This window comes from Pangasianodon hypophthalmus, chromosome 17, assembly GCF_027358585.1.
Source record: "Pangasianodon hypophthalmus isolate fPanHyp1 chromosome 17, fPanHyp1.pri, whole genome shotgun sequence".
Taxonomy (NCBI): Eukaryota; Metazoa; Chordata; class Actinopteri; order Siluriformes; family Pangasiidae; genus Pangasianodon; species Pangasianodon hypophthalmus.
In genome coordinates, this window is record NC_069726.1 from 16,880,363 (window position 1) to 16,903,217 (window position 22,855).

Consider the following 22,855-nt stretch of genomic DNA (forward strand, 5'->3'; position numbering starts at 1 on the left):
TTTTAATGTCCTTTTTTTTTTTTTTGGAAGAACTGGTTTCTTATGTATGTCAGTCTGAAGTGCTAACACATGGCTGTTTCTCTCCGTAGTGGACTTTGTGCCACATGCTTCCATGGACACAGCCCACCACATGCTCTTATATGGCTGCAGAACCCCCTACTCCACCAAAGGCTACTGGTGAGTGCTTCTTTTTTCCACTTTATACTGTGATTGATGTCCCTAATACTAATCAATTTACAAAAGTGTTACATGGCTTTATGCAGTGCAGAATGAAGGAGTAGTTTTCAAAACAAACGGATTAGCCATTTTGTCATTACTGGGGCTGATAAACACTCTTGTTGACCATAATTTATAAACTTATGAAAACAAATGGAGTGAACGGATCATTACAAACTGCCTGAGACCCCTAATTGATTTTATTTAGCCTTATGCACTAAGGCTTAGTGATGTACCATTAAGAAACTTAAGCAGCTCATTCTGGTCTGAATGCTCCACATAACAGAAACAGCAAATGATGCTTTGTCCTCTTGAGGGAGGAAGAGAGAGAGCAAGAGAGGGAGTGGAGAAGACACTAATAAACCCGCCTGTTACCAGGGCAACCACATCCAGCTTGACAACAGGGGTTGTTAGAGCTGCCCTGTGGGGTTGTGGGATAGATGAGGGGGAGGGGGGATTTCTCATATCCGCCTCACAGCTCTGCCCCGCCATCCTTCTGTCTTTTCTCTTGGGTCTGTGTGATAAGCAACACAAAGAGAACATTACGGTCGAGTCCGGACTGTTTCAGGGCAGAGCATCAGACAGACCATTCCACGCCTCTGCAAAGAAAACACAGCCTCGTTTCCAACACGCTAATGAGACCACAGCTCAATCCTCTGCCTCTGTTATTTTTGTCCATGAAATGCGGAGGTGATAAACACACTTTTCAAAGCTGTAAGATTATATCTATATTTTTGAATGCAAGTGTTTGCTTGGTTGCTTTGACTTGCATATGAATGGATACTGTGGCAGACATTTTCATAATCTGTCCCTGCTCTTGTTAGTAGAACGTGCTTTTCATCAAAAATAAATCTCCCTTCAATCCTTGGGACTCCATATTCCTCCAGACAGCATCAAACATTCAGTGTGAAATGCCTGTGAGGCTCCAAAAATCAAGAATGTTGCAGAGTATCATTGAGGGGAAGGAGGCATAAAAAATAGGCCAGGTCATGTGACTTATCACACCCAAATGCAGCAAATCCAGTGAGCTGGGACAGACATCAAGAGACTGTGTTATAGGCATCAACCAGGATAGGCCTGTGCAGATGAATATGAGATTAATCATGTTTAAAGGCACTTTTTGAACACACACTTTTGTGAAAACATGTAGAAACACCTGAAAGAAACATTTTCAGTGACTTACAACATATAAATATGCTTTTTGATTGGCACTATTGGGGCTAACTGTTTTGCTTTAAACATCTAATATTGGGAAAATCTAATTTTTCATGGTTTTGGTGGTTTATAGACTACATGAGGTTATATGTAATTTGTGTGGTGTACAGCAAAAACCCAGTTTTTTCACCATTTTGAAATTTACTGACTTTTTGCCCAAACCACTTTTAGAGATAAAGACTACAATACCTACAAAGTGCACCGCTGTTTTTTTTTTTTTTTTTTTTTTGGGACAGTGTACAAAAAGAAAACCACTAAAACAGCAACGTAATGGATATGATTTGATGGCTTTTGTTTGTTTGTTTATTCATTCATTCATTCATCCATTCATCAAGAACCCTAACCCTAACCCCTAGGTTTTTCACTGTACAAACAGTGCCTGAGTGTCTTCTGTGGCTAAATTTAAATTTAAGATATATCTAGGTATAATGTTGAATGTGATTTGAGTCCCCTCTATCACTCTTTATTGCATCTCATCTTGTGGGAGAAAATGACTGTCAACATCAATGTAGTTCTCTGAGGAGAGGATTTAACACAACTGCACAAAATATCATGGGTGAAAAACACAAGAAAACAGTGAACATTGTAGTGAGCATTGTGTGTAAATGCCTTTGTGTGCGCTCTGATATTCTGTTTAGTACAGCAGGAAACATTCCTAACTCGTCCTGTAATCTCCTTAAACCTGAAATGCTGCTTTTCCTGTTGAAGAGCAGTTAAGCCAGGAATAGTCAGTTTTACTGCACACCAGGCAGTTGAGTAAATCTTTTATTTCCTGTTATGGTTATGTAGCTTATAAAACTGTACAAAGTAATTTGTTGTGTATTATGGTTGTAATAACGTATTATTTAAATATATTTTTGGAACTTTAGGTGTTTCGTTTTTTGACAGTATGACATTATTGACTTTTTATTATTTTTCCTTTTACATAATAACTGTTCAAGAATGAGATTATTCATAATTAATAGCCATGCATAATGCTCAGACTTTTGACCAACAGATTTTAATTTAAATAAGCATATTCCAGATGTCAGTGGATTCCCTGAGGCCCAGGACAGTTTCCTCAGTGCTGACTGTACGGTTCAATGCAAATCATTTGCTTCATACTTAATAGCACCACTCAATTATTTTCGATCTTTTTTTTTTTTTTTTTTTTTTTTTTTCAAACAATATTTTAAACTGTTGTACATAAATAGTTAAATAATTACTGCAACTCACAATTGGGAGAAAAAAGCAATATCACGAAAGTCTTAACCAAACTGTGAATAGCCACTCATCGCTCGCATTATTAGGAACACCTGTATACCTGCTCATTCATGCAATTATCCAAGCAGCGCAGTGCATAAAATCGCACAGATACAGGTCCAGAGCTTCTGCTAATCTTCACATAAAACATTGAAATGTGATCTTTGACCATTCCAAGGTTGTCGGTGCCAGACAGGCTGGTTTAAGTATTTAAAAAACTGCTGATCTTCTGGAATTTTCCAACAGAGCAGTGTACGAGTTGACACAGAATGATACGAGGGAGAAATGAAAACATCCAGTGAGCAGCAGTGTGGGTGGAAACACCTTGTTGATAGAGGTCAGAGGAGAATGGCCAGAATGAACTGACAGAATTGGTTTGAACTGACAGAAAGGCTACAGTAAATCAAATATCCACTCTTCACAACCGTGGTGAGCAGAAAAGCATCTCAGAATGTTGATGGCATACAAGAGCAGAAGACCACATCAGGTTCCACTCCTGTCAGCCAGCAACTGGAATCTGAGGCTACAGTGGGCATGAATTCACCTAAATTGGGCAGCTTAAGTCTTTTTCTTAAGCTTTTTTCTTAAGCTTAAGAAAATCCTCACCTGGTGTGATGAATCTTGATTTCTGCTGCAACTTGCAGATGGTATGGTCAAAAATGAGTATCATCAACGTGACTTCACGGATCTAACCTGCCTTGTGTCAGCTGTTCAGGAAGGCAGATGCTGGTGTAATGGTGTGGGGAATGTTTTCTTGGCACACACTGGGCCCCTTATTACCCCCTTAATAATTGTTTGAATGCCATAGTTGATGTGAGTATTGTTGCTGACCATGTGCATCCCTATATGGCTACAATTTACTCATTTTATAATGGCTACTTCCAGCATGATAATGCACCATGTCACAAAGACAACTCTAACTGATTCCATGGACATGACAGTGAGTTCAGTGTTCTTCAGAGGCCTTTCCAGTCACCACAGCAGCACCTCTGGGATGTGGTAGAAAGGGAGATTCGAGGCATGAATGTGCAGCTGGGAAATCTGCAGCAATTATATGATGCAGTCAGGTCAATGTGGACTAGAATCTCAAAGGAATGTTTCCATCACCTTACAGAGCTTATATCATGAAGAATTGAGGCTGTTCCAAGAACAAACGGGGTCCTGTCCAGTAATAGTGTGGCGTTCCTACTAAAGTGGCCAGTATGTGTAACATTAAACTTACTGTTCTGTCACCACATGTGGGAATGATGATTCTGACAGCTTCTCAAAATTGGTTTCAACTAAAGTTTGTCTTTAGCTCTGCTTGAGTGCTGTAGCAGGCTGAGAGTTTTGGAAAACGTCCATCAAACTTGGTCATTAGAATATTAGGGCCATCCCTGGACAGTGCTCAGCTCGATCTGATCAGCAAATTTGATCATATTTCATTTTTTTCCATTCAGCGTTTGCTGGATGTTTAATATAACTCTCATGTTTGATTGCACACAAGCATTTTTAATATTTTACAAAGTTCCCTGGGACTTTAATAAAGATCTATTTACAGAGATATAATCCAGGCTGAATAAATTTGAGGTTTGATGTTCTGTCATGATAATGTGTAGTGGCAGTACATTCTCTCTGGCAAATAAATACAAATTTTTGTATTAACTCAAACCCACATAGGACACTTTTCTAATTTTTCACATTTCTGACTGTTGAAATGCCAAGTGATGGTTTAATCGTAATGGTGTAGTGATATCTGGGCATTATGTCTCTCACAGTTTTGTATTATAATTCTCTCCATGATGTAAACATGTTTGTCTCTGTGATCATTTATAAAGCCTTCGGGGCTCTGAGCAGCGTTGATAGATGGGTGAATAATGAAACAGTGGCAGGTGGTTGTATTGAGTGGTGTGTGTGTGTTTGTGTGTGTTTGTGCAGGGATTGTGGGACAGAACAGGGCACCTGTGAGGACGAGGCCAAGATTATGTATGCCTGGGCCAGAAATGCTCCACCCACCAAGCTCCCTAAAGGTGATCTCTGTCTTTAAACCATGGTCCATGTCTGTCTCTGTCTTCTTTTTTCAGTCTCTCTTTCCATTTGTCAGTCCTTTTTCTTCTCTCTGTGCCTCTTTGAAACTCTTATCAGGCTGTCCCTCATATTATCAATGACCCTAGCACAGAAAGCTAACTTGTGAGATCATTAATAATCAGAGGATTTACTCTGGACCATTGTAATTGCTCTCCAGTGAGACTTCATATCAGCATATCTGTACAGAAAAGAAAGCCACAAAGACAGTAATTGGTTCCTCATCCACCATTTATTTCTCTCACTCTAGCTTTTTCTCTCTGTTTATTTCACATGCCTATCTGCTCTCACGCTTTCTTCAACTTCCTCATTTCTTTCCTGCACAGATGTTGGCTTTAGAGTTGGAGGAGATACCAGGATTACCTACTTTGTGCTGCAAATCCACTATGGTGATGTCCATAACTTTCGAGGTACGTTTTCACTGATGATCCCAACAGCAGACTGGAACTCAGTGGCCCAGCTGACACACTGTTGCTGAGGAGCCCTGACAGAAAGCTGGCTCAGTGCTGCTGTTGCACAGCCAAGTAATAATGAGAAAAGATATTGAGAAATTAGATGAAACCAATTTGTCTCCTGGCACATTAATAGTCCTTGATTGAATTGATCTAAGTAGTTTATATGGTATTTTTCCAATTACATTCAAAATGGTTTACAAAAACATGATAGTGGGGGTTGAATTCATAATTCATACTGGAATGTTAATAGTTGCATAATACTTGTGTTAATATATTGAAAAATAGTACTATATTTAGAAATAATCCCTGAAACTGAATATTTTTTTCCCCCTTTTTTTCCTTAATTTGGTCTTGGCCGATTCCCACCCACCAGCCAGCTGTCCTCTGTCATATGTCACCCTCCCCACCCGGGGAGGGTGAAGGCTAACGTGTATTTCCTCAAAGACAAGAGTGTGCTACACTGTTTTTACAAGCGTAAAAACAGTGTAGCACACTCGGAGGAAAGCGCTATCTACCCTCTTCCGCATACATGAGCTCACAGACACCCACAACTGGTAAGTGGTGCTGTGATTGACAGGGGGGAGAGTAATGCCATCCCACCCAGAGAGCACAGCCAATTTTGCTTTCTTGCAAATTCGCAATCTCAGGATGACAGGGCGAACATCTTTCTATCGTGCAACCCTTGCTTGAGCATTTTGGGACATCACTGGCTCATAATTTATGTAAAGAATAAATAATAATGGGGTATGCTGAAATAGGAAAATAATCACCAGTGGGGTAGTGTGATGTCTCCTGATTCAAAGCAGAATTACTGTTAGCATCCTGAAGTCCTGTCTTTCCTGTGGTGAAAACCTTCGTTTGAAAAAGCACTGACACTGAAGACTCTTTGAATAAATGTTAAATGTCTCCTTACATTCAATGATTTCAATGATTAAACATATTTTTCTTTGTTAAATAACAACATTTTAATCTGTTAATTCCTATATTGTGGCCCATCTGCCATAAAAGTCCCTGTGAATAATTAAGTAATTTTAAAAGTATTTAAACTAATGCAAAGCTTTGATTATGATTATACCAAGGGCCATTCATTAGCCCCTTCTGCAATACTGCTAATGAGGTTTAATGATACAGATATTCTGTTATGATTGTGTGTTATATCATTGCATTCTCTCTAGACTTCCTTCTGATCAGATCATCTTTAATCATTGGTGCACAGCAGCTGATAGTTTCCAGTAAAATTTTAAGGCAGCCGTAACTGCAAAATGCAGTAATACTCCCTGGGATAAGAATAGACAGCTAAGGGAATGAGGTTCTAGTTTTCTGAATAATTTTATTCCCCCATATGCCCTGGGAGAAACCATTTCCAGTGTAATGCCTAACAGGCAGCTCCAGAGAAGCTTCTGAAAATGATGAGCTATTTTTAGGATTTCACCTAGTATTTCATTCCATTTTCTGGATAATTTAAGACAGTGCCTTTTGATCAGCTGCCCTTCTGGGGCAAAACTGCTGACCTACTCATTATTCTCTCAGCTTGCATTTTACTCTAAGACTGAGAGTATTTGCCGAGTGTCATCAACTTCTATATTTATATATTTTTTAAAAATAATTTTTAGTGAAGGCAATTAATGAAATCTAAAAGAGGCACCACTTCTATTTCAGCCTGATTCTGTTTTATCAAAGCCAAAAAATAATGAGGTGAATTTGAGGATGATTGATTTGGGCTGATTGTGTCTTGTCTTGGTTTCAGATCACCATAAAGACTGCTCAGGACTTACCCTTAGAATGACTTCGAAACCGTAAGTTTCTAATCCCCATCATTTTTTTTTAATGCTGTTACTGATTCTTTGCATGACCGCATTTGAAAAATTGCTCAGTTTCAGAATTCCCTTCGGGCTTGTAAACTTTTATGATGTATTAGTATGATTATTTAGTTGGAAGTTATAATGAGCTTGGAAAAATGCTGGAATTTGATTAATTTAAGCAGTTGTTTTTCTACAAACTACCCATGTATATTGACTGAAGTTGTATCGGCTGTTAGATTCATCAACCTAAAGCTGTTTTTTTTTTTTTTCTTCCGTAAAGCATGTAATTATGGGCCTTGCATCAATTATCAGGGCGTTGTGGCAATAATTGGACATTCTCTGTGAAAATGAATGAAGTAGCAATTTAAATAGGCAGAAAAACCAATTAAGGGTTTAAAGGCTTTTATGCTTCAAGTCGATGGGTTGCTTTACTAACTGACACACAGCAGGAGGTAAATTTACTATTTCAGTCCATCCCACATCTAGTGCCAAGACTCATATCTGCTCTAGAACTGATGTTTTTAAAATAATGTAAAAGGGTGTAAAAGGGTGAATTGCTAATTGATAAGTAGTGGCATAGAATCTGTAGTTAGAGCAGGGTGACATTATTACTGAAACGGATTATTGATCTGAGTTCACCGTGTCGCCTCGGATCTGGTCTCACCGTTGCTGTGAATAATGGAGATGGGTAGCTGATGGATGTGACTGATGTTCGACTGGGAGCTGTGCTTTCTCCTTTTCTTGCTCTTCTTTGTGCTTTATTTGCACACATGGGTCCATCAGCTTATAGAAACACATAGTGCAGAAAGAGACCTGTTGTTTTTCCGCACACTGGTCACTCCAGACCCACATTCTTTAATAAATGGTTTTAAAAACCTGTGGGATGCAGAAAGATTTAGCAGAGTTGAACAAATCCATGTGCAGAAAGCTCAGCGTAATCATGAACCACCTTGTGGGATTACAGTCTGACAAAATGAAGTATTGTAAATCCTTGATAGTTTGATGGCTGAATTCTATTTTGGAGGAAATCAATTTCTTTTTTTAAGGTTTCAGTGTTTAGATGATTAAATGCTTAGTGTAGTGAAATGATGAGATTTAGAGGAGAATCTGATGTCATAATTTCCATTTCCTGTCTAGGCAGCCCTTTATAGCTGGCATGTATCTGATGATGTCCGTAGACACCGTCATCCCTCCAGGAAAGACAGGTACACAGAGGAGCTGCTTCTCTGTCTGACACTGTTTATATCTTGATGGAAGCCATTTAAGAGGGGATCAAAACACCAAACCTACATGTAACCTGGTTACTTCAGTTTTTTTTTTAAATTGAGAATGCTTAGGCTCTTAAAACTCACTGTATGTTGGTCTGTACAAATGTCCATGTCTCCTTAAAAGCAATTTTTTGAAGTACAAAATCCTTGACAGTTAAATTTGTGCAATGCCCTGGTATGTCAGTAATTGAAATGCTGGCATGTTGCTTTTGTCTGCTTACAGTAACCAATGCTGACATCGCTTGCACTTACTTATCATACCCGATGTACCCGTTTGCCTTCAGAACCCACACACATCGCCTTGGTGAGTTCCTCTGTCTTACTTTTCTTCTCATTATACTGTAAGTTTTAAATAGAAATTATGTAATTTGCCAAAAGTTTCCATAGATCGCTAAAAAATATTTTCATATGTGTGCTTCAGGTAAAGTTGTTAGTGGTTACAGAGTTCGAAATGGACAGTGGACATTGATTGGGAGGCAGTCTCCACAGTTACCGCAGGTACTCCCAAATGTACATGTAGCATCCTGCTCTATTTATGTTACTCATTATAATCACATTTCGTATGGGGAATATTCCAGTGTGTTACAACCTAATCTCTATCCACCAGATAGAGTATTACCATGAATAAGAATTTCCACTGTACTGAGAAAAAATGGAAAACATGTTTACTCAAAATACATTTAATATGCAAATTTAGAGGCAGTTGTTGGGGCAGTCAGTAAGCATTTATAAATTCATGACTGCATGATGTGAATTTAAAACCTTAGCTGTTACACTAACAATGCACTTCACACTTTATTTTGTCCAGCTTTTGAATAAAGAGCAATATAGCAAAATATCATTCCAGGTACTTTCCTGAAGGTTTTGTGATTTCTATGCACAGACCCACACAACTACATAGGTAAAACATAACCACAAATCACCACTGCAACAACCCATGTAACACCCACACATGCAGATTCCTCTGAAAAGTTGCAGATTTTTGAAAGCGCAAATCATGCAGTTATACAGCTTAATTTATAAATACCTCTGAAAAATCAGTGATGGTTCAATCCTGATCTCGGGTTAGTGTCTGTGTGGAGTTTCTGTGCATGTTCTCCTCGTGTCCTCGTGGGTTTCTTTAGGGTTTTCAGGTTTCTTCCCTCCTCCAAAATAGATGGCAGTAGGTGGATGCACTATGCTAAATTCTGCCTAGGCATGAACGTGTGGGCGTGGTAGGCTAGCGTCATATCCAGGGTGTATTCCCGCCTCACGCCCAGTGTTCCCAGGACAGACTCTAGATCCACCATGATCCTGATCAAAATTAAGCACTTGATGAAGATGAATAAATGAATAATTCATGATTGATGTTTATTGACTTTCCCAACTCCTACCTAGACTTTATAAGTGACTTTTGATTAAAAATTAGCCAGTCTAGCACACTGATATGAGCTGCCCTTGATATTAAGACATTTCTACTTCATGGCAGATGGCTTGTCTCTCTGAGTTAAAGGCCAGGATTAAATGTCATGTGCAGGCCATGCTGAGACATTACACTTCCTTCCATGCAGCGTCGTAGCTTAGCCACAGCAGGATGCAGCAGCTGAGCTGAGCCATAAGCACATAACAACATTAGACGGATTAGAAATACGAAGAGGCTCTTTTGTTCTGTCAGTACATACTGCAGCTCAGTGACGCATCCATCTGCCATTTTTTCTTCTTAAAGAGTCTGCTTGCAGTTTAAGGTGATTTTTTTTTTATATTTACCTGAGCAGTTATGCTGAATGAAGGAAAGCACAGTATGACTCATTTGCTGTGCACTGCAGTTTCTTGACTGAAGTTCTTTATTGCAAGAATAACACCGTTGGCCTTTCATTCCTAATAACTGTTCACATGGTCTACTAGAACGTACAGTGCTTTTTAGAAATGGTATAATTCTGAGAAATGGAGTGGGACATGCAGAATGTGGGAATGTCCCTGACAGTGTTGCTTCAATTTATTTGAGGAAATCACATCAGTTCTACAGTTCTGCCCCTTTCACTCTAGCTTATATTAAGGTCATGATAAGTAAGACAAATTATATTACACATGGTAGGATAAGACCCTTCACCACTGCCTTCATGGTGCAGAGGGGGTTTAGTGTCAGATAAATCTACTAAAGTCTTGATAGTCTTGATTATTATCTGTCTTTTTGTGAGATCATATTTGAAATCCATGTTTCATTCCTATTACTTAAATCTGATTGTCAAATCATATAAAAAGAAGGCCGAGAGTAGGGGACAAAAAAGCAGGAGTTAAAATCCATTTTTTAATGCCCTGGAGCCAGCAGGCTTTGTGACAGAGACTATGCCTTGATCCACTATTCAGACTTCTTCACTTAATGAACACTTTCTCTGTGCCGCACATGGATCAGACCTAAAAATGTAAAATGTAATTTTAAATATTCAGCATAGTTAAAATGTCTCCACTTAATGTCACACATTTTGTAGACTTGCAGTCATGGCTAAAATGTTAAAAAACATAGTAGAAATGTAAGACCCTGTATTTTAGGTTCACTCTTTGCGTTTACATGATGATTGTGTTAGGGTGTCCAGCACTGTTTCATGTAAAGGTGGGTGTCTAGCAGATAGAGAGCTGTTCCAGTTCTGGAAAGTGTGCTGGCTGCAAACTCAACGTATGTGTCAATATTCAGACAGTTTTTAACCTTTATTTCAAGGAAGTATCCATCCCCCAAACATATTAATTATGTTTATGTTGGAATATTTGGGATGTGCTTAGTGATTTTGGTGCTTTGTTGGTTGGTCCTGTATTTCGGTTCTCCCTGTGAGGAGAAGCAGTTGTGTGTCACTCTGACGTCACAGGGGGACATTGTTAGCATAGTTACAGTGGTGTGTAATAGGAGAAAAATACTCAACAGTCACAACAGTCACGGGTTTTGATGTTTGCTAAAACAATATACACTTAGCAACACTCTCGTTAGCAAAAACAAAGAGCTTATTCCTCACTGACCATTTTTCTCTGACCTTCGATGTTATACTAATAAGAACCCCAACACAGAAGTAGTGGAGACAGCAAATGCTGGAATGTTCCAATATGCAATGCAGCTATATGATGCAGTTGCACTGAGTTATGGCAGAGACTTTGCTCGGCTAGGCAAGTTAGCGATCCGTGAGATGAGTGGTGATGGTGGTATTAGCATGAAAAGTTGATGCTTTGGAAGCTGATCTGTAGCCGAGTATACAGATGAGGAGGTGAAAGAGCTAGGCAGATTAAAAGACTAAAGTTCTGCTGCATCACTCTCTTTAGGAAGAGATAAAGCAAGGGCCATCTCCCTGGCACCACTATAAGCAGGTTGCTGAATGGCATTGTGGGTAATGTAGAAAACTGTTAACCAAAGTGAAAATAGATCAACATGTCAGTGAACGATGTTACAAAATGAATAGAATTTTGTTGCAGAATAAATCTTGGATGCTTACTTGTAAATACCATCATGTTAATTATATTAATATTAGATTAATATGCAAGTTGTTCAGGGTAGAATTTTCTTTTAACCAAACCTTTAAGACCCACAGTGAGAGGAAATATGTGATAGTGTGGCACCTTGTTTCATTCCCTTGAGCAAACGGGTTTTAAATGCTTTGCACACGAGTAGCAAATTATGGCTATGAGCCAGTTAAAATAGATTTGTAGCAGTGTGGCCTAAAAATCAGTCTGTGTTATTCTAGGAAGTCTAAACCAATGTTTGATTCCTGAGGTGAAACAAACCTCCCTCGTGTTTCACATCAAGAAAAACTCTCACTTGTGTTTTCAAAACAGGATGCATAGAGCATTTCAAAGCATTTCCAGCTGTACACAGCCCAGTGACGCTTACTTTCTCTCGCACCTGATTTTCTGTGATTTTCCTTGGCTGACCAAAACGTCTTTACACAGAGCTCTGACTCCAACAATATGAAAAGAATTTCATTCACTAGCCCTTAAATTAATCTTACCTCAACCATGAAATTGCCTTTACCTTCACAGAAGAGTTTCTTTTCTAGTTTAGTTTAAAAAAGATGCACTATGCTTACAAAAATCGAGGCATTTTATATTTCTTTCTCTGTATTTCCAGTTTTCTGTTGTCTGTGTGAATATAATTGTCAAAACATTGTGAAGTGAGTAGTCAGTCTGTGCCTCAGTGGTGCCTTTTCCCCACGAATAAGTAGCAGCTGTGTATTTGTTCCAGGCCTTTTATCCAGCCAGCAATGCCATTGACGTGAGATACGGAGACATGCTGGCTGCTCGCTGCGTTTTCACAGGAGAGGGAAAGACCTCTAAAACACATATCGGGTGAGTTTAAGCCGGAGTAAGTAATTTTGTGAATTTCCTTTCTCTTTCTAATATTTTTCAGCTGTGCAATTGTTTCATAAAATAGCACCATATTTAAGTGGATAATGTCATTCTTGTGATGAATTAATCCATGGCCCGCTCCAACCACTTTTTTGTTTCACCAGCTTTCCCTGTAAATGAGAATGTGAGTAGGTTTATTGGTTGGAGAGTGTGTGTGTGTGTAGTAGAGCTGTGTTTTCATCTCCTCCATACTCTGAGTGCTTTTGGACTCCTGTCTTGAGATTCACATCAGCCAAGTGTGTGACAGGTGGTCATTAGTGCTGCTCGCTGCCCAGCCCAGTGTGGCTCCCTGTCACAGCTCCTCCTTGGTTACTGTGTGTGTGTTCTGTGTGTGCGTGTGCACTGTAGTGTGTTTGCAGAATCGTCAAGCACAAAAGAAAGTTGTCTCCAGGGTAACATGCATTTTTCATGATTCTCTTTTGTGACTGGGTCTACATGTGTGTGTGGGGTGTGTTTGTGTGTTACGTGGGTTTGCCCCACCATTCTTGTTGCCATGGTGATTTGGGATGTGCACAGTGACGACGTCAGAGTGCCATATAATGCATCCCATGGGAAGAAACCCAGAGTACCAGTACACACACTCTCTCATTCTCTCATTCTCTCTCTCTCTCTCTCTCTCTCTCTCTCTCTCTCTCTCTCTCTCACACGCACACGCACACACACACACACACACACACACACACACACACACACACACACACACACACACACAAATTCACACATCGTCTTAGCAAAGATGTGATTCATTTAAATGGCAGTGAGCAGAGTGAGAAGTGAAGAAGTGACCATGTCAGAAAAGATGATTCAAAGTCTGTTGTTGTTCCTTGAGCTCAGCTTAAATACTATTCAGATGGGATAAGATTTCCAGATATATGCCTGTTATGTAATGTTGCCAGAGGAAGTCTGTAGGCAAAATCACAGCGCCTGGTGTAGCACACTAAAAATTCCATACCTACTACATACACCTCATTTTAAACGGATTGTTTTGACCTTTTTTATAACTGCTTGTTGTAGGTCTTGTGGCCACGCAACTTGCGCTTGATCATTAGTGGGTCACCATAACATGTAGGGTCTTTATACCTGTGCTAGGAACTCAGTAACTTACCTAAATCCCTGTGAAAGTCACTTCTCTGATGAGTTCTTTTATATCTTGACTGTATTTTATTATTCTTTGTTTTAAATTTGGTTTTGGTTAGGTTTCGACAATAGAAAAAAAAAGGCTTCCTGGAGTGTCTCTATACTGAAGAAAAAGAGCAAAACCTCGTTCCTCTTTGCTCTGTAAAATACTGTGTAATCTTTCCAGACGATTATACAAAATGACTGACATTGACATTCAGACTGGATTTAAATCCAGAGAGTAAAATCAAGCCCGGCCCGAATATGGCTTTAGCCATACTGTAAATTGATGGATCAATTTCATGCTATGTGTGATGTATATTTCATCTCTTCTTTTCCAGTGGCACTTCTAATGATGAGATGTGTAACTTCTACATCATGTACTACATGGACAGCAAGCATGCTGTGCCTTACATGGACTGCATGGACCATGGCAGCAGCAGTCTTTTCAGAAACATTCCTGCTGAAGCCAATGTTCCCATTGCTGTCAGCCCAGACCAAATGATGTCTATGATGCATGGCTCAGAGCATAAAGGTACACACCAACTCCCCTTGTGTAACACTTTTTTACTTTTTCCTTCATTTTTGCTGAATTTAGTAGTAGCTAATTCCCACACTAGCTAGTTCCCTTATGGCATGACAGCTACCAGGCTGAGAGGCTGATGACAATGAAGTCCATCCTACCCACGCATAGAGTTTCTGGACGATAGGATGACTGCTTAGACACTCCACCAGGGACTTTCTGTCATGGTGTAATAACTTTCTTGAACAAGTGTGAAAAAAGTGACCCAAGAATTGCTAGCACCCTTCATGACAATCATTGTTGAAAATGAAGATCACACACAATAATTCAAAATTTACACTCAAACAATAACAGATTCTATTTATCTTTTCAAGAAAAATCATTTTCAGTCTTAAATAATAGTCTCTCAAAGATATATGGCAAGATTATTAACACCCCTAAGGAATATTTTAAATATATAATTCAGTCCCCAGGAACCCTTTCATGTCCCGTTTCCCTGGGATATAAATAAGAGGTTGCGCACACAAAATCCCTTTGGCATCTACTACCATGGGAAAAAAAACAAAGAATTTTAAATAAAAGAGAGACATATGTTTAATGACGTGCACAAATAATGGATATAAAAATATGAGCAGTTAAAATACCATTAAGCACAATTAGGGCAATAACAAAAAGTTTCACATGTCTGAAACAGTTGGAAATTTATCAGGAATTTGGACCCATTAGCACAATGTTTCCCTTATACAGTGTGGTGGAAGGTGAAGGAGGGATAAAAAGATCCCAGTTTTAGATTTGCACAGTTTGGTTCATTCTTGTTTTTGTCAAGTTTCAAAACCAATTGTTAAATGCCATTTTCATAACAGCAAGCTGTTTGGAAGTGTTGCAAGAAAGATGCCTTCTCTCAGAACATCACACTAAATGCAGCTGCTGAATTTCATTAAGTACTATTAGAGCTACAGTTGGCATCATGTGTTGTGGATAGATGAGACGTTTTGGTCTATCAGCACTATCAGCATGTAAAATATGTAGTTGGATCATGCTTTGGGGCTGTATTTTAGCTGCTGGTTCAGGGGTTCTTATGAAGATTGATGGAATCATGAATTCTGTTAGAGACCAGGAGGTCCATACTTGGCCATAGATAGAGCTTTTAACAAGATGAACCAAACATACTTCCAGTTTAACACAAATGTTTGAAGAAGCACAAAATTAATGTCTTGCAATGACCATCTCAGTCTCTGGATTTGAAACCTCCCACTTTGTTAGGCATTACAGGACAGGATTTAGTGCAGTTATTCTCTACAGGGCATGCATCGCCATAAGTTAAATATACTGCTGCCGATAATTTTGAAAACAGTGTGTTGTAGACAAAAATTGCACTACTATGTTTGTGTTTGGAAAATAATGTTACAAATGCAACTGTTACCTTTTTTATATATTCATTTTTGCTCTTTTTCCATCAAGGGTCATGATTCACCTCAGAGATCAAGAAAGGGGTCTGTAGGTGTATAGAGATTTTTCAGGCAGGAAGCAAAAAAAACAAGCCCTTGCTTAATTTGAATATCCATGTGTCCCTTTTTTCTTTGTATTTTAGGAGAATACATTTGAAATACATTTCAAAGATGTAAATCTCATTAAACAGCATATACATGAAAGCAGATTTTGAATGTTCACTCTGCGGTTGCCTATGAATCACTCTTGCTCTGATTTCATTACATGAAAATCAGGCTCATTTCTAGGTCATTTGATGGTTTCTCTCTCTCCTCGTTTTCAAAGACGGCGAAGACGCCGCCACGCTCCAGCAGCCGAAGAGGGAGGAGGAGGAGGTTCTGGATCAGGGTGAGTAGACTTCAAGAGTGATGACAAATTACTGTGCTAATGAGAAACCGAGCCTGTTGATGATCATAGACTGCACGGAAACACATTATTATGCCCTCTGTAAAAAAAAAACAAAAAAAACAAAAAAAGCCAGAAAAAGGCTGGTTTTAGTAGCATCTTGACGAATCAGGTGTACAGTAGCATCACAAGGTGCAATTAGAAACAGATAAGATAAATGATTCTGCAGTGGCTATTAGCAGTTATTCAGCTGTGCAGCTCCTGTTAGTTCTAGAGGTTCTCCTTTCTGCCTGCGGGCTGTAAACCGTGTTTAAGTGAATAAAGTTATCACATTTTTTTATGTCCAAGGTTGATGTTTGAAGCAGTGTTGCCCTGGTAACCGTTCGGGTGTGTGAGGATGCGGGAACTCTCCCCGAGGAGCTTTCGTTTTGATTTTATTTTTCTTGATCTCTGAGGTGAATCATGACAGATTGGTGTCACGTTCACTGTTGAGCTTCTCTAAACCTAGTTGTGTGTAAGGATTCGGCTGCTGGTTTTAAGCATCACTCTGAGGTTTTGAGGTTAAGGGATGGGCAAGTAAAGAGTAAAGGCTCTCTTTTTATCTTTTTTAACATCTCATTTCACTTTGTGTTTTTTTTTCTTTCTCTGTTTCCCAGATGAGCTAGAGATAACTAGAGATAAGAGTGGTGCGAATGCAGATCAGGACAGTGTGCTTTGATGTTGTGAAGCTGGCGTCTGCATTGTTAACTGCTTTTTTAGGAACGGTTTCAGGATGCGGGCCTTTAATCCTCGCACACCTGCTGAGAGCTCGCTCCAGGCCGAGAACACAGCGACATCACCATGTAATCAGCATAACAGAGAAGACTTCTGATTGCTTGTTGCTAATGCGGCAAAAACTGGAGGGCGACGCTGCTGAAACAGAATATATGATGAAGTAAATGTACTGCAACATGGAGGCATATTTTTAACACTACTGCTAATAAGACATTTACATGTTAACAGGGTTATACAGATACAATAGTGACACCGGTTAGACAAAAATAGTGTGCTTCCACTAGTGTCTCCTCAGATGTGCAGGTTGATTAGACTTCAGTCATGTGTCATGACATCACGTTGAACTGGGGTGCAGCTTATTTGATTGACAAGTTGTTAAAATGCATCATTGCACTCATTAAAAAAAAGCTCAGTTGTGCAGATAATAAGAGAGGGGAAAGAAATCTTATCTCCATTCTTGGATCTGAACAAAAACAGCTCAGTGGAAGGATAGCATTATGTGCAATTGGCAACCATAAAAGCCGCCAAATAAATATTTATCAGCAAAGTGCCTGGTTTACATAAACCGCCAGTAACCTTGAGGTAGGATTAAAAATACAGATTGTGTAAGTTGAGAAAATGAAACTGTGTAGTGTTTATCAATGCTATGCAGCTACTCAGCTGATTTACTATTTTAATTGCTTAAATTTACAATGAAAATTAGCATAAAAATATAATGAAGCTATTTTTCTCAAACTCCAGTTATTGACTGACTCATTTAGACTATGAATAATTTTTTGTTATGAGTTTGTATAAGTATATATAAACTCTTGATTGCGTTATTGCCAAAACATGTATTGTCTCGTGTTCTGAATATTATTTTGTAAATGAAAATGCACCCACTGTCACTACTGCTCTCTTATTATTTGGCTATCCTCTACAGGCAAGCAAATACTGTATCAGAGAGCATTTTTATGATTTTTTTTCTGCCCATGATTGTCACAGCATTAAGTCAAGGAGTTTCATAAAAGAAGGTGTGACAAACGGAGTAAAAGTTGTTAAGGTGTTGTTCACTGGTGTTGCTCAAAAGTTGTTGGTGGTGTTCATCGTTTCTTAATGCAGTGACGTGCTTAACAGGCATGACGCTTAATCCAAATGTTACTGTTTTATAGTAGCCTCAATTTTAAATCCCTCACACATACGGATTAGAGTCACCTCCGGACTTCTGTAATTTCAGACGATGTGTGGCAAATGGCGTGTGATAAACTGGCACCGGCTGAATGCCGTGTGCTGTTGTTATCACTAAAGGAGCATGTGCCTGTCCTCTGAGGGTAGAGAACGTGCTGGCCCGTGGATTGGTAGGGTGTTTACAAACCATCAGATTTCACGAGTGGCCCTTCTGAGATTCATTCTCCATTTGTGTCGCATGTTTTTCTAGCAAAATGCTCCATTTCTTATCAGCAGCAGCAGAGAGAGGCTTGGTACAGTACATGCCAAGCAGCATTCATCCGTGGACAGACAAAATGATAACTGGGAATATTAAAGGAGTTTCTAGTGGATTATTAGATTGTGCTAGAAACTGTGGAAGTACTTGAATGTCAATACAAAGATTTAAGACTCCAAATAGCATGAAAGCCTTTCACAACTATGAGTCATTTGGTTATAGGAATGAGATTGGGTTTCAGATTTGTGAAGTAAAGGCAAGTGAAGTAAAGAAGCTTAATAGCTTTCCCACTGGGTGTTATGGGACGACTAGTCACTATGTTCACTGCCATGCCAGCCATGCTGTGTTTACGTACCTGTAGCCATATTTAAGATGGGACATGGGTGAAGCTAAAAAAAAGTCAAACACAATCGTCACAGACTTTCTGCTCTCCACCAGCAAAAAAATTCAGTTCTGTAGTGACATTCTGCCAAAGTTTCAGTTGCTTTTCAAAAGTCTTTCTGGCAGATTTAAAAGACATTTTTATTTATTTGCAAAATCTTGAGCAAATCTTTCTCTGTTGTGTTGTAACATTCTCCGTTAATGATTGCACTACAGTATTAGCCTGCACTGCCATTGGTGCATGCGCTGCCATTAAAACAAATTTGCTGTTTCATGCTCAGTACTTGACTCTGTGAGAGAGAGCTGCAGCAGCAACACACACAATTTAACATCAAATGAGGTGTGATTTTTGAGTTGTAGTCACAACCCGATTGCCTCCAGAGAGCTCGTTTTTTAGGTAGTGTTATGTGATGGGACACACACACAGACAGGATACAAATAGTCTTCGGCTTGGATTTGTTGCTGCGCTGAGCCACAGTGTTCAGTGGAGAAGTGCTTTGAATATGTTGATCTTCAACCCAGTGGCTGGGAAAAAATGATCAGTTTTATGGGCACATGTTACATTTACCCTCCCAGACCAGTAGTACAGACAGCAAAACTAGTGGAAATTTACTACAATCAAAAAGTTGAACCATTTAAAAAAAGTTCCATAAGAGATTTAGATCCAAATTGCTGTTGTTGTCTTGCTGACACTCTGCGCAGATCCCCACCTACACACCCAGCGTCTCTTTTGCTCACGGTCACCGTCTGAGTCACACGCACTGCTGAAACACTTCAGCCGCAGTGGGAAGAAAAATGATTCTGAAAGTCAGTCTGTACATGAGACCTTGCCCAATGCTTACACAATCCGAGAGATTCTCTTTGTGCTTTGATTACACTATGGGTTTTAATTCATTACTTCAGTTTCTGTTCTTTCGCATGGAGAGTACATGCTGACACACTTCTTCTTCACTGTTGGAACGGGCCATACTGTAAGCAAACACGCTAAGCCATTCAGCCATCAGCAAATCCATAAGTCTGCTGAGCCCTAATCTACTTTGTTCACAGTTGATACAGTGGATCATACTTTTGATTATATGGCTGTATGTTAAATATCATTATTAAGGGTTATACGCAATGTTGAGGATATGAGTTAACAGTATTAAATAAGAAACACCAAACAGTGAATTGGATGAAAATGTTGAGCATCCATATTGCACACAAACACACACACACACACACACACACACACACACACACACATACAGTATATTACCAGTTATCAAATCCTAACTTGTTTAACACGTCACACCAACGAGGTGTTAGCCAGGATTTTGTTAGGCGTGCATTGCTAAAGGGCTCTTTCTCACTTCTCATATGTTTTGCTGCCAAACAGATTTGCTCTGTTGCCATGGCTCCTCCAAACCAAAGAGTCACGGACTGTAAGCTTGACAGCCTCATTGGTCAGCAAAGATGTGTTTTCTCTCTGCCTCTATTGGCTGCCATCTATTTATACATTCTACTGTGACACTTTATATTCCCCTTGATCAGTGCACATACTGAAGCCTTTTCAGAATTTACTGTGTCAAGTATCTGGAACGTCCTTCAACTACACTGAAATTGTGTAAGCTCAGAATTGATTCCTACAGCAGCTGCAGAATATTTCACTTCTTTTGTTACATTACTCTAGACAAAATCCCATCTGGTTTCTTAAACCAAATAACGTGGTTAACAGACTCTGAAGATCACTGTTTCCACTAACAGTTAAGCCTGGACATCTTAAACCTGGACAAAGCAGCCTTAAAAGAATGCATTCCTGAGATTTGTACTAATTCAGTCAGTGTCTTGCTTTCAGAGTGGTGATGAATCAAAGATGCTAAGTAATCTCTAAGGATTAGAATAGATGCAAGCCCATCTGCCTCTTGCTTTGTTATTGCCCAGAACATCCTCATTAGCCTTTCACAGAACAGGATTACTGAATAACTAATAGAAGCTGCTTTGTGCAATATTAAACCCCAGCTGTAACATTCATTTGAGAACGAGATTAGAGAGATAAACCTACTTTAACTATGGTGCTAATGGGTACGAAAAATGTGCTTTCAGCTATCTTTTGTGACTACAGTACCTTGTAGGTACACTCACTGGGCATTTTATCAGGTATCATTTGTGTTCTTTGTATCACTGCAACAGCGATTAATGTGTCAGTGGCATGTCTTTTCTCTGCTGTGCTCAGAATAGTCCACCATTCAAACAAAGCCTGGCCAGTGGTGGTCCTGTGATCGCTTTCCATTGATGCATGGGTAGACAGGGGTTGACAAATCGGAAGCAGTGTTTCGGGACTCAGGCCTTTTTCAGACTTGGTATTAAGATCCATCTCAGGTGATTGGATCCAAAATGGTAAGCGCTAAATACATTTGTACTGGGAACGGGAAATGTGTCCGGATGCATCCTGGCAACATTAAAAACCGCCTAATCACCAGTGTCACCAGATTCGTGGTTCTCATGTGGAATTGAGCTACTTTTGAACTATCCAGACATACTTTTGATACACATAAGGGGTTGATTTTGGGCACTTTGCATACATTAAATTAATTAAATCTCTGTATTAAAATGTGCATTCCAGCCTTGCGAAGTCCCCTCTCAGTTGCATGCTTCTTTCCATTCTCAACATGAGCTCTGCATATTATTGTATGATTTTTTCCCCCCTCTAATTTTCTAATTTAAATGCTTTCAAAAATAATCATAAATAGACTTAACAACCCAGAAATAAGAATAAAGATCACCCATAGCTTGGGTTACAAAGGGCTAACCTGTGCATTATTAAATACACCTGGCATGTTAGGTTCTACACATAACCCAGGAGTGTGTGGTCAGTTAACCTAAAGTGTGTTGTACTATATTCTATAAATTGGCAAATGCACTGGCATACAGAAATGACTCAGTTTGGGTTTTTATATTTAACCCATTGTTTATAGAGTGTGTGTTTTAGAGCGATGCTTTTGGTAGATCTGGCAGCCTTACTACCGTCTAAATATGATCATAGGTTATCTGTGGAGATGCGTTCGAGATGGATGAAAATACCAGATGTGAACAGTTACAGTGGATCTAAAAAGTCTACACAGCCACTGTTATAATTGCAAGTTTTGTGGAAAAAAGTAAAAAAAATAAACCAAGTTAAATTTTGTCCAATTCCACCTTTAATGTGATATAGCAACCAAAAAATTCAGGTGAAAAACCAAATAGTGTTCACGTGTTCAAGTGTTCACGCCTCTTAACTATCTAATAATCTTTGTTGAAGCATCTTTTGCCTGTAATACAGCACTCAGGCTTTTGGGTAAGAGTCTACCAACTAAGCACATCTTGATTTGTCAATTTTATTCCACTCTTCTTTGCAAAAATGTTCCAGATCTATCAAATTGCCATTCCAGGGCCATTCCAAAACCTTGATCACCTACTTCTGAAACCATTCCTTTATTGAGTTGGATTTGTGCTTTGGGTCGTTATCATGCTGGAAGGTGAAATTTTTCTTCATCTTCAGCTGTGTAACAGAGGTCTGCAGTTTTTGTGCCAAAATAAATTGGTATTTGGAGGTATCCATGATTCTCTCTGTCTTACCTATAGCTCCAGTCCAATTTGTAGAGAAGCAGCCCCATAATATGATGCTGCCACCACCATGCTTCACTGTGGGTATGCTGTTCTTTGGGTGATAAGCTGTCTTGTTTTTGTGTCAGAATTATGGCCAAAAAGTTCTAACTTGGTCTCATCAGTCCATAGCACTGATATCTTTGCATACTATGGCTTCAGCGGTCGGATAAAACCAAGATGTTGTCATGAAAATCCTACAGAAACAGGACCTGACCGCTGACTTTTATTTGGGGTTCATCAGAATTGCTTCATTGAGGTGTATGATAATTTTGAATATGAATTTCAATGTGATGGGTTAATTCTGAGCACAGTAACATGCCCCATCATAAAAGGGTATGCAAACTTTTTTTGTCTTTTTTCACCCTAAAACATCTGTTTTTTTTCCAGATGAATTTTTTTTGTTGCTGTATGACCTTAAAAGTGGAAAAAGATCTAACATTTATCTTGGTTTATTTTTATTATTTTTTTCCATCACAAAAAAATGCAATTTTAACAGGGGTGTTTAGACTAGATCTACTGTTTCTGTCTCTACATCACCTGTGATGGTATCACCA

The 22,855-nt window shown here is 39.1% G+C and overlaps 1 protein-coding gene across 5 annotated transcripts in view; it reads left to right on the forward strand.

Moving 5' to 3' along the window:
* Positions 1-22,855, forward strand: part of pam (peptidylglycine alpha-amidating monooxygenase) — a 74,446-nt gene that overhangs the window by 25,821 nt on the left and 25,770 nt on the right. For all 5 annotated transcript variants that reach the window (XM_026941747.3, XM_026941750.3, XM_034312523.2 and 2 more), the window contains 10 exons: positions 90-177; positions 4,591-4,682; positions 5,064-5,147; positions 6,940-6,988; positions 8,132-8,199; positions 8,486-8,566; positions 8,684-8,760; positions 12,464-12,567; positions 14,085-14,278; positions 16,040-16,102. In XM_026941747.3, coding sequence (XP_026797548.2) covers positions 90-177; positions 4,591-4,682; positions 5,064-5,147; positions 6,940-6,988; positions 8,132-8,199; positions 8,486-8,566; positions 8,684-8,760; positions 12,464-12,567; positions 14,085-14,278; positions 16,040-16,102 — 900 coding nt within the window. The remainder of the gene's footprint in view (positions 1-89; positions 178-4,590; positions 4,683-5,063; positions 5,148-6,939; positions 6,989-8,131; positions 8,200-8,485; positions 8,567-8,683; positions 8,761-12,463; positions 12,568-14,084; positions 14,279-16,039; positions 16,103-22,855) is intronic.